The following is a 13,006-nucleotide window of genomic DNA, read 5'->3' on the forward strand; positions in this document are numbered from 1 at the left end:
ACGCTGAGAAATGGGGCAATATGTCTTAGACACCCTTTTAAATGCTTCAACAGAAAAGAGCCCTTTATAATTGGCATATACTTTCTTTGACTCTGAATGTTTCTGCTCCTCAAACTTTCCATTCTTAGTGACCAACATTTCCTTTTATTACCGTGATTTTACTGGGCTTCTCACAGAGCCACAGTTTCATTTCCTGAATTCTTTACGACAGAGACATTTCCACGTTGAAAGTCTCTTTAGACATTCTTAATTTTCAATTACACGAGCAATACATGAATATGTTCATGTATAAAAACCTTAAAAATAACAAAAAAATAATAAAACCTTAAAATAACAGTAAATGAAAACCTTATAAATAATAAAGTAATTTCTGTGTTTCAGCTTATAGTGCCACTTTCCTTAAGTTGGTGCTCACGCATCATCTATAACAAGCTATCCCGCACAAAACCCCCTTCCTTGGGGGCCCTATCTAAAAGGGAACCACCTACATCTGACTGGGTCTTACTTGCCCTATTTCCTTACTGCCTCTCTTCCACATTCCATTCCCACGCCTCTGCCAAGAATACTCACCAAGATGAATGTTAACAATTATTAAATCTAGATAAGGGTACTTGGGTGTTCATGATACTGTTTCCTCAACTCTTCTGAATGTTTAAAAATTTCGTAAGAAAAACTCACCAAATTCTAAGAACAGCAATACGGCCAAGTGACCCTTGGAAGAAAAGAGGACCAGTTCTAGTCGCCACTGTCTTCCTCCTTCTAGGGATTCCCATGCCTGCATTGGGCAAGGCTGAGCCTCATTTATAGGTATAGTAACAGAGGCAATGCATGGTGTATTTCTTAGCAATGTGCACACTTTCGTAAGCCCTTTCATGCATATTCCTTTCCTTTGGGGTATAGGTAAGGCAAATGTAGTCCCCGTTTTACAGATGAGGCAACCAAGAGGTTTAGTGATACTGCCTAATAATACCGGCTCACTCATTACTTTCTTACTAGGCAGCAGGCATTCTTCTAGGCATCGACGTGTATTAACTAATTTCGTCCTTATAACAACTCTGAGTTACATATATAACTTTCCCTAGATTACAAAGCTAGTAAGTAGTGGGCTGGAATATGAACCTGGCAATGTACTCATGACCCCGACTTCTTAAACACCTACATCCTCATGTGATGACATTACAGATGTCTTTCTAGTATTCCAAGAGTGGAAATCTGGCAGCCTCCAGGGTTCATTCAGACTGTAAATGTGCTCATTTGGCCTACACAGTATTTTGTAATTTTTGAATTAGTTTCCATAATTTAAAGATTTATTTAAAGAAAAATTTCATCTGAAAATCCAGATTTCTGGCTTCCCTTGAAAAATCAGAAGTTCTGGCAACATTAGGCTGGCATCCCACATAGTAACAATTGGCTGGAGCTGGGTCTGTGCTGCCCCTTTGGACAGGGCATACTCTTTCCACGGTGTCACAGTCCCAGCTACTCCCAATTATTGCACCTGGCCTCTTTTTGCAACTCTGTTACCTGTTTATCATGAGCAATTGAGTTTGCAACCCCTCCCTGTAAAAAACTACAACTCCAAAGAAGTATAAGGTAATATGTGCCCTGGTGCTATCAACACACTACCTAGGTCATTTATTCATCCATCTGTCTATCCATCCAACCATCCCTTCATGGATCTATCCATCCATCTGTCTTTTTACTCTGTCTCAGGTGTCCCAACCTAGCTTGGCCATTCTCAAACTGACAGCACAGAGTCACACCTGCCATTTCTTGACCAATATCTACTTTTCTCTCACTCAGTATTAGAAGGGTAGCATCAGAGGAGGGAAGATGATCTGTTGAGGGAAACAGCATTATGGCAGGTGTTATGGACTGAATGGTATCCCCACCCCCAAATTCATATGTTGAAGCCCTTATCCCCACTATGATGATATATGGAGATAGGGCCTTTAAAAGGAAGTAACTAAGGTTAAATGAGGTCAGAAGAGCAGGACCCTAATCCAATAAGACTGCTGTCCTTACAAGAAGAGGAAGAGACACTAGGAGTGCACACAAAGGAAAGGCCATGTGAGGACACAGCGAGAAGGCATCCATCTGCAAACCAAGGACAGAGGTCTCAGGAGAAACCAAAGCTGCCGGCACCTTGATCCTGGACTTCTATCTTCCAGAACTGGGAGAAAATAAATTTCTGTTGTTTAAGCTCTTCTATGGTATTCTGTTATGGCAGCTTTAGCAGATGCATACAGCAGGGGATTGTTTTCCATGTGTCCCCTGCCCACCCTTTCCACCTCCCCAGCCCCTGGCCCGTTTCCTTGGCACAGGTAATCACCTAACACCTAAGGGCATCTGGATTAGTTACTAAGAGAAGTAGCCAGCAATCCCAGTTAAGAAAGCCTATTATTTCTCCAGGGGTGTGAACCCCACCAACAGATGGGCTGGGAGGGTAGGAAAAGGGCTGGGAAGATGCCACTAAAGAATTCTACCCGTGGGATGCACTCAGGACATTTTGCTAAACCTGAAATGGGGGAGATGTTGCCTGACATTCACAGCATAAGGAGCCTTTGGAGCTGAGACGTGGGCATGAAAAATATTAGCAAAACTCAAGTTGGCTTAAGGAACATTAAGAGTTACTGCTCCATCCAGTTAGGTGCTTGGATTTAGCAAGCTGTTTTTGTCTGGAGAGTCTGAGTTCAGGTTAAACAGACTGATTGTCAGAATAATTACTGCAGAATTGGCTTCATCTTAAGCCTTCCTATGGGTTTCCTCCAGGTGTTCTAGTTAGAGAGGCTTATGTTATTAACACAAAGATAGGTGGTTGCTGATTAACCCCAGAGGGGCCTAGAGAACTGGGAGAAAGCCAAACTGGCTTCTGCTCCATCTTTGCATCAACTTTCAAGCTGTTAGAGTGGTAATGACTGTGGAAGGGGGATGGTTGTGCTGGAGAGAGAGTTTGGACAAACCCCAGATTGGTTCTCAGCTCCCAGGGGACAGCCAATGGCAACTGACTTCAACCCCAGACTGTAAATGAAATGAGCAGAGATCTGGAAGTGATCCAGAGGAACTGGCTCTAGAATCCCACAGCAGCAGGTTTAGAAGCACCATTGGAACCACCTTCTCTGCCATCTTAGGTTCCTAGGGAAACTCTGTAATTTTAGTCAGTAGATAAAAGTGTCAGTCATAGGACAAGGTTTGACCAATGATTTAATCAACAGTGACACACTCAGAGCTCAGGAGAGAGCAGGAAAATACAGGGTTGTTTCGATTTCCCTTTAATGATTTCTAGCCTCATGTCCACTGAGAGGAATATGGAAATACTGAAATTTGAATGTAGATGGATTGGGTTGGGTTTTTACCACCATCTGATGAGGTATACAGGCAATGGTCTTTGATGAATAAAAGGCAAAGCTCGGTATCACAATTCAATTCTCCTCCTAGTTCTCTGGTTGATGTGTGAATTTAGACAAAGCACAATTTCTCTGACTCAGTTGAAATAGGGCAACACCACACGTGACCAGTCCTCCAAAAGCATCACGAAGATTTGTGAAAACTGCCAGTGAAGGGCTTTGTGCATCTTGGGAGGACACTACTGGCAAAGACCTTATCTAAACAGAGTCCTTCACTTGTGTTCAAAACCTTACTTTGAAGGTAAATTGTTTGGCACTTATTATTCAAGGGTCTGGGACCAGGGCTCCCTGAGGCCTGAGGATGGGGGCCGGGGAAAGGCAAGGGTCTGAGATGGGGACTAGGGATCCCCACAGGGGTCAGGAAAAGGTCTGGGGGATTAGCAGAGCCAGAATACGTTCCCTCTCTGCTAGATCAGGGTTCCTCAGCGGAACTTTCCCTTGCTTCTGCTGATGTCTGGTTTTGGGGAGAGGGAAATTGCTGCAAAGATTGGGAGAAAGAGCAAAGGGACTTGGTCCTGGTGGGAATGAGATTTTCTTTAGCTAAGAAAGGGTTTTATTTCCATTTCTCCTTCCATATCACACCTTCCCCAGTCTTCCTTCTATTCTCAAATACATGTTAAGACCTCTTCCTTACCACTCACTAGTCATACACCTCCGTGACTGGGTACATTTTTATTTTTTAATTAATTAATTAATTTGGTTGCGCCGCGTCTCAGTTGCAGCAGGCGTGCTCCTGAGCTGTGGCTCGCGGGCTCCCCAGCTGCAGCATGTGTGCTCCTCAGCTGCAGCCAGCAGGCTCCTTAGTTGCAGCTCGCAGGCCTTAGTTGTGGCTCACCAGCTCCTTAGTTGTGGCACACAAACTCCCAGGCGGGGCATGCGTGTGGGATCCAGCTCCTCAACCAGAGATCGAACCCTGGCCCCCTGCACTGGAAGCATGGAGCCCCAGCCAACTGCACCACCAGGGAAGTCCCTGTGATGGCGTACTTTAACAGGACGAGAAGTAGGATACTGGAGTCAGGGGTTGAGGGATGAGCAATAATGGGGGACCAGGCTGCAACAGGGGAGATCAGGTCTATAGTGATGAGAAGGGGAGGTAGAAGCAACAGAGTGAATGAGTATCTGTGTAGCAGTCCAGTTAAGGGTACAAAGAGCACACTCCAGTTCATCATCCATCTCGCCCCCTCACGGGCCCCTCTAATGGAAGCTGCCTTGCCCACATCTGCTGCTGCTTAGGCAGCCATGCTTTCGGCCCCTCCTTCAGCCCACAGCGGACTGGCTGGCTAGTGACCAATGACGTTAACTGAGACAAAACAATAAGATGAGCCTATGCCAATCATATTCTCTCTTAGGAATTCTAACTAGGAAATACCAAGGAAAAAATCCAATGGGCTTGGAGTTGAAAGGCTGAGGTGGAGAGAGAGGAGCTCAAGAGACCAGGACGAGCCACACGCCAGCTCAAGTTTTGAATAAGCAGAACTATAGTATGTAGGGCATGTCTGCTGGGAGAGAGAGTTGCCTTGGACAGATATGCAGAGAGAAGCAATGTCTCTAAGGAAACGAATCCCTAGGGTTGCCTTTGCTCCTCAAGGCTCTCCAATTCCAGACCACCCGTATCCTTAACAACACCTGTCCCCTTTTACCTAAGGTAACTGAGATTTTTCTCAATGGAAAGACCCAACTGTAACAGTTTGCACAAGTCCTGTGTAGGTAAGTTAAAATCGAATTATTATCTGAAGACATTTTCTTTGGGGAAAATGAGTAGGCTGGTTCCCTTAGCAAACATGACCTACCACCACTGTTTATTTGGAAGCATCTTGTGTACTTGAGATTAGATTTTAGGCAGGAAATGGTGTGACCTAATTTTTCCCTTTGTTATTCTGATGTCAAGGCAGGTCAAGACTATGTTTCAGTCCTAAAGAAAGGAGATCTTGGCGTCTACAAAGAACTAGTTTGGTCTAAGAAAGGGAAGTCCTTTCTAAGTTACTAAGATTCAGGTCTACAAATCTCTCTGAGGGAAGCTTTAAAACCATGAGTTTTTACCAAGTTAAAAGGAGCAGAGAGGTGTGGCAGCCATGTTGGTTCACCAGCGAGATCTCGTGAATCATTTCTCATCTCGGATTTCAGGGCTCAGGAGGGCTAAACTGGAAGGAAAACTGAGAGCAGCTCTTGTCAATACGAGACCTCATCCATTATGTCCACAGCCTCTTGGAAATGTCCCCCAGCAAGGCTGCCATCAGCACTTGACTGAAAACACATGGAAGCAGCCCACTCAGAGCAGGAATTCATTATTGGAAGAATAATAAGGGAAAGTTTTTCTTTTTCTTCTCTTTCTGCTGCTGGGAAATCTGCTTTCTGGAAAAGTCGCAGGGATTAGAGGGAATTTGAATCATGTCCGGTAACAAGGGAGGGAATGGAAGCAGAAGGGCATGTTTCCAGAAGCCTTTTCACACAAAGCATGATGGTCCTGGGCAACTCAAAGTGAGCTGTTCTATCTTAGACGTATTATTGAAATCGGGCCATGGCTCCCTTTAACCCCATTATCTTTTCCCAGAGTGATTAGTATCTGATAGCTTCAAGGGAAAAGTACCCAGAGTTTATTGGTTTTCCCTGGCTACTCCTCTTTTTCAAAAAGGTCACCTGTGGACTAAAATGGGCTGCAAAACGATTTGGTCTTCAACTCTCAACACTACCCTGTAAGTCTTTGATAGATGCCCAGTAATCCAAGGGAAAGGCACAGGGGGTGGATGTGAAAGAAGGAGACATTTGCCAGCTCCCTGGGTCTACAGTATGCAGCAGACATTACAAGTGTTTGCCAATCTACGGTTCTCCTTCCATTCCAAATACAGACGAGGTTCCCAACTCCAAGGACGACATGACTGCTTGGTCATGAGAGAGGTGATGTGTGTCGTTTCTTAGAGGAGGCCCTTCATCGCCAGTGCTCAACCCCCTTCTCATTCTTCCCCTCCTAATGGCAAGGGTGAAGTGCATGTTGATACTGAAACGAACTACTGAATCATCACATGGAGGACAGCCTCCCGGGAGGGTCTCTCAGACATGCACAGGCCTGGTTTTAAGTCACTGAGATTTCGTGGGCTTGTTTGTTTAAGCAGCAAAACCAAGTCTGTCCTGACTTATGCCCGCTATTTATTGGTCATCTCTCCTCCCAGTTCTGTTTGGAGTTCTGGAGCACCTGTGCTGCATCTGAACCCCACCCTCATTGAAATTCAGAGAAGTAGGCAGTGTGCTTTCTCTCGCACTTAGGATATTCATCTGAGAAGCGTGATGGACTGCTCCCTTCATTTGAGTAAAAGTAGCCTCTGGTGAGTTCTGTAGTGGAATAAAGAAGGTCCTTTCATAGCTGTAGGACAAAAGCGATGGTGATGATATTAAAACCAAAGCTTGGGGAAAAAATGACCCTCCCAAGTGGTTCTAAGACCACGATTTTTAGGACAGAATCTGATATTTTGCACTTCCTCTTGCCTTCATTCCCCTCCCCTCCATTACCTAATCCTCATCACCCAACTCCAAAATTCTCATTTGGCAATCCTGGTTTTGCAGGACAAGCTTCTACAATCCCGTCTCTGAACAGTAACTTTGCTCACAACATACAACTAAAAGTCACTAGGCATAGAGTTAGGCAATTCTGGGTTAACCCAGAAGTGTTCATCCCGTGGGCTGATAGGGACCACACACTTCTGAATCTTCACCAGGACTGCAGCACATCAACAGAGTAGCTAGGATGCTAGTACAATCAGGGAGACAAAAGTTGGACTTTGCGTTATATGTGTATATGTACACACACACCAAGAAATTACTTCATCGCATCCAAGTTCAATAAAAGTAATTAACAACTCAAGATGCCTCACCAGCGTTCCGTGGGTGGTACCAGTTTGGCAGATTTTCAGCTCATGAATGCCACCTGTGTCTTCTTCCATGTGACTATTCCCTGGGGGCACCTTTCCTATGCATGTCTCCTCATTTTTAATAATGGTGAAAAGAGAAGGAGACAGTGATGGAACCTCTACCATATTCTCTTCAGTCACTTCTCCCATTGGAAGATCCAACCACCAGTATTGCTCTGATGATTCTTTTATTTGGAAAATATTCACTGAATTTCTATTGTGTGTACAGTATTGTGCTGAGTACTTTAGTGAGGATGACTAAGAAAGGTTGTAATAGATACGAACAGAAATACTACAGGGGTGAGTGGGGAGAGGAAGGAGCAAGATTACCTGGGTTCAAATGCACATTCCATCACTTTCTAGCAAGAGACTGAACTTTTCTTGCCTCCTTCCTCATCTGCAAAGGAGGAATGATATGAAGTCCTACCTTGTGAAACTGTGGGGAGGATCAGATAAGCAGATGCACATACAGTGTGTGTGAGACACACAGCAGCACTGAGTATTGGCACAATGCAAAGACAGTGCTGGTCCTGTCCTGGCAGCATGGTTCGTGGTGAAACACCTTGGAGTAGGGGAGCACAGGGACTGATTTGTCTGTCAATCACTGGGGGGTAGAGCACTGTCTTACTGTTTCCTGGGGTCAAAAAAAAAAAAAAAAAAAGGCCTCAAGTAGGAAGCCATTTAATCTTTGACATCTGGGACCAAGATATATTTTCCTCGTACCTTTCTCAGACACTCCTGAGTGCCCACTTTCATGTGTGAACTGCTTAGCTTTTCTTTCTTGGTGGACAGTGAAAGTGCAGAGAGACTGAACTAATAGTTACAGAGAACAAAATATCTTTCTCAACTTTCATAATAGTCCCTGGCTGTTTGAAAATAGCCAATTCATATTCAAGAATTCACAGGAAATGTACATTGAATCAGCTACAAAAACTCAGCTTGGTTTTCACAAATGTTCTATTGAAGACCACAAGCTCTCCAAAGGCACCTCACTCAGCGAGACAAATGACCACAGTCTGGAAACTCTGTATCCTCCACCTCTTCCAGGTCCATCAAAATCTTTCTCGCCCTCCAATGCCCAGCGCCTTGTTTGCTCTCCAGGAATATCTTCCTTGATTCACTCCAGCTGGATAAAACGTTCCTCCTTTGGCCCTTGCAGCCTGTGGCTTGGGCGTACATCTATAATGTTAACTTTATTTTATTCTGCTTTATAGTATAGTTAGGAGTACACGAGTCTTTTCCATTCCTTGTAATACACATAGCCTATTTTTTGATCTTTGCCTTAGCATTTGGTATGTAGTCAACAAACACTGAGTTGTTAAAGGATTTTGTCATCCAACCATTCTTCACCGATTGGGTACTTACTTTGTGCACAGCACTCTGTTGGGCATTGGTAGCAGACATGAGATAGGACAAGACTTGATTCTAGCATCCAAGGCATTTAAAAACCTCTGAAGGGGAGCAGATACAAAGTGACTCTACAGAGGGCAGCTTGAGTGTCACCAACAATTTGGGTAAAAGAGGTCCCAGGGCCAAAGGCTGGGAAGCTCTGATGCCTGGCTTTGAAGGGGCTAAAGCCCACAGCCTTGAAGCTTTGGTTGGAAACCTCATGGAAGAAGGAGGGGTAGGCTGGGTGTTCTGCTAGGAACGACTAAATTATCCTATGGGTCACCAGTTGATTTATTTGCTAATTGACTGGCCCAGGCTTGGGCTTTGGATCTAAAGAAATCATTTCATCCTTTATTAAATACTGCAGGAATCTCACTCTTTGTTCTGCAGGGCTCTACACAATGTACCAGTGAAACTTGAATTTACACCACAATAGGTGTACCACTAATGACCTTCCAAATGCCACTAATACCATACATGTCCCGCTTCTCAGTTGGATCCGAACCTGTCAGTGAATTCTGAGCCCATCGACCTCCCTCTGACAAAAGAGCAGACCCTCATGCCCATGCCCGCCCCCAGCCTCCCCCATCTTTCCATGGTTTCACTTCTCAATCAGTTACTCTTTGGAGACCCCAATTCCTTTACACCTACTCTTTTTGTTTAGTGGACAATATACTTTATTCGGAAATGTTCCCTCCTGTAATTACAAATCCTGTTAGTCATCCTCTTCCTCTCCGCAGGGGGATTGTGGGCTTTCATTAATTAATGTGGTTAAACCGCTTTGAGGTGCCTGGTTGAAAGGTGCTATATAAGTGCAAATTATTATTATTATGGCTGTTGCCATCCCATGGCGGCAAAGCCTACAGCCCCAAGCATCTAGAGACCCGAACAAAGGCCTCTTCATCTTCACCTTCCCTGTTAGGTCTGAGATGGCTGGCTCAATGGTAAGGAGGGGGGGTGCAAATCTGTTACCATCTCAACAGCAATCAACTAATTAATCCCCATTATGTTGGCTTCCGTTTCCTTCTTCCAAGCAGCCCGGTCCTGTTTCATTTCACAAATCACGCCCCCATCAGCTCTAGACAAAGGTCATAGTGTCCCTATGGCCTCTGTTGGTCTAAAGGAAAAAAAAAAAAAAAAGGGAGAGAAAGAATGTTTGAAAAACCGTTGCTGTCATGAAATGCACTAACTTCTCACTAGCAGTCTAAATAAACCTCTCCTTCCCACGGCAGCCCTCTTACACACATACCTGTCTATTACCCAGGGAGCCAATGGCTTTGCAAACCTGAGACACCCAGAAACTCAGCACAGGTGTGGGTTAAGGCCCCACAGCCCTGGCTTGACTGCTGATAGCTACAGACAAAAGGGGAGCCTTTCTGGGCTGGGTGGGAAGAGGTCACCTAGAGAAGCGGGAGCCCCTCTTCAGCTTCCTCTACCACCCCCCCAGGTTTCCCCTGAGAAAGCCAGCTGCCATCTGTAGCCAGGAAGCCCTCACAAAGACCAGGGGTGGGGGGCATGATTTAGATGTTTTGTGCCACACCTAGCACACCCCAGCCCTTAACAAATGCTCGGGGCTTCCACTACGATGGGAGCCATTGAAAGCAGCCCTGTGGGGGGACGTGGCCTCTCGAGGGGATTCTGCTGACCAAAATGCTCCTTACAAGGTTGTGCCTCAGACCCTTTGTTAGCGTGGACGTGGGTGAGCCCAGGGGGTCATGTCTTCATCTGCCTCCATTTATCCTCCCTATTGAAGGGCTCCTTCAGGACATTGGTCAGTCTCTGTGGGAAGTGATTTGGAGAGCAACAAAAGAACTTGGGCCCTTTGGGGGGGCCTTCAGAATTCAGTAAACATCTGGACACGGAAGGCCAGGTTCTCAAGCAGTCTAGCTGGGGAGATGTCAAAAGAGAGAAAAAGCTGTGTGTGCAACGCAAGCTTTTAGTCCTCTGGCAACATTTGTGGTCGAAAAACACAGACGCCCCAGTAGGTAGATAGGAAGATTTTTCAGAAGCTCCTCTATTTGTCGGTTTTTGTGAGCGCAGTGCACTATTTGTCAGTGCTCGTGGCATGTGTGAGGAAACTGAAGTTTCTCATGGCTACGGAGTAGCATGTGACGGATCTTCTGATTCTGTACGGACTGTGAATAACCCAAGGTTGCATAAGCCTGTCCTGGGAATTGTTGTTAAGCGTTTCTGTTATCCTTGAGATTTGTAAACCACTTTCTAGTCAAGGTGATTTGTTGGCTTCTCATCATGAGCACATTTTAATTGACAAAAAAATGAAGTACCGAGGCTAAGGGATTTACACTTCATCACACGATAAACTTCAGGATCTGAACTCTTGACTCTCAATGTTCCCTTTATTGTTGAATCAATCCATTTAGAACACATTAGTCAGCATGATTCAACATTAGTCACATGGCGCTAATCAGCATTCCACAGCGCGCCCAAATCTATCCTCAAACAGCAAAAGAAACTGGCTTCTGTCAAGAGACAATGGAATGCCATTTTCGTCGGTATTCAGGAGCTGACATCCAGTTCAAGTACCATGTCCTCTCAGGAACCTTCCTCAGTCATCCTAGATGGAATGAGTCTATTTCCTCTATCCTTTCAAATCCCATTGTTTGAACCTTGATAATAGGTGTGGCAGTTTGCTTTTGATTGCATATTTTGTTTTTGAGCTAACTAGATTGTGAGCTACTAAAAACAAGGGACCTTTTTTTTTTTTCAGCCTATCTCGTCAGAGCACCATGGTTTACAAAGGATAGATGCTTGAGAAATACCTGCTTAACTGAACTCACTGAAATGGAGCTTAAGTCATATTCCAGAAAGAACTCCAAGTCCTTTTGGAAGAGGTCTTCAAAGAAAATCAATAACCTGAATTGATTTAACTTCTTTTGATATTATTACCTGGGCATTTTCACAAATGCAAACTGTTAATTGTGAAAGATAGCCAAATGGCTTCCCGGTTCTAAAAGAGGAGCGTGGATCTAGTCTAACTACAGTCCAGGCCTTGGAATAAAGTTGTTCTCTTTTCCAAGTGACATTTTATTCCATGGCTTTTGTTTGTTTGTTTTTTGCTTTTTTTTGTTTTTTTAAGTGGAGACAGGAGAAAACGTTTTGGAAAAAAAATGTGTTTAGTCTCTGACTCTGGAACCAAATTTATACCCTGCCTTGTGCTATAAGCACTAGTAGCCCTTGTTCAAGTATCTTTCTTGAATAGGGCACAATAGCAAAACACGTACTAAGTTTCTGCTTGACAGAGATTCTGTCTTGGGAGGGGGAACAAGATTTCTGGGTGCTGATCTTTGGTGGCATTACTGACTGTGATACTCTACTCCTCTGCTCTAGACTCTACCAAAGAAGGTCCTGATAGCATTTTAAATATATAATATTTTTTCTTTTTTTTAAGAACAGGAAAGAGTTTTATTTGAGCCAAACTGAGTACTAGGCTGGAACCCCACTTTCCAGATAACTCTGAGAAACTGCAATATTTATGCTGCATTTCAACATTATGCAACAAGTCCCGCCCTAGGGTCTGTACTGTTGTACCCTGGGGCCTAATCTCTGCAACTGGGCTCTTCTGAAAGAAATGTGTCACTAAATATTCATCTCCTCTTCTCTCTCGTGATAATAGAACTCCCCAAATTTAGGTGGGCACATGGCCACCGAGATTAACAGCTACATTTTCCAGTCTTTCTTTCCATATATCAGTAGATTGGCAGAAATAATGTGTGTAACTTCTGGTTAATATCCTTAAAGGAAGGGGGTTGACCTTTCCTCCCATCAAATCTCTACCCCACACAACTCCTGCTACCTGGATGCAGGACATGATACTGAGCTATTTTGGACCATGACAACAAGGGCAACATCCTAGGTATGATGGAGCAGCAAGCTAAGAGCCGGGGCCCCTGGACCAACATGTGGGGCCAAGCTGCCATACCAGCTCTGGATTGCATTCCTCCACAGTGCTATGAGAGAAAGCAGTCAACCTCTACCTTGTACACCACTGTTAATCTAGGTTGTGGTTCCACCCAGCCAAATTTATAACCCAGCTATACTTAGGAAATTTCTCGAGGGATCACTGTATCAATTTGACTGTTCCATCTTAGCTTAGAATTTAGGGATCCAAGATTCAGGGTGCGCCTAGAGTATCCCAACAGAGGCTCATGAAGCCTGAGAGATAAGTTGTCACAGGGGCTGCCATGATGGGAGACAAGGGGGCCCAAATTCATTTCTGATTTTATAAAAATCTTAGGAGCCCCGGCTGAGTATTGGGAGCGGCTACAAACCCAATTCTGAGGCACTTCACCT

At 44.6% G+C, this 13,006-nt stretch overlaps 1 protein-coding gene across 3 annotated transcripts in view; it reads right to left on the minus strand.

Annotated features, from left to right (window-relative positions):
* Positions 1–13,006, minus strand: part of RAD51B (RAD51 paralog B) — a 692,465-nt gene that overhangs the window by 68,307 nt on the left and 611,152 nt on the right. Inside the window, exon 11 of one of the 3 annotated variants that reach the window (XM_067732489.1) lies at positions 9,349–9,812. The exons of the other annotated variants lie outside the window; for them this stretch is intronic. Coding sequence (XP_067588590.1) covers positions 9,796–9,812 — 17 coding nt within the window. The 3' untranslated portion in view covers positions 9,349–9,795. Of the gene's footprint in view, positions 1–9,348; positions 9,813–13,006 lie in introns of those variants that run through there. 3 annotated transcript variants of the gene reach the window in all.

Source organism: Pseudorca crassidens, chromosome 1 (genome assembly GCF_039906515.1).
Source record: "Pseudorca crassidens isolate mPseCra1 chromosome 1, mPseCra1.hap1, whole genome shotgun sequence".
NCBI lineage: Eukaryota > Metazoa > Chordata > Mammalia > Artiodactyla > Delphinidae > Pseudorca > Pseudorca crassidens.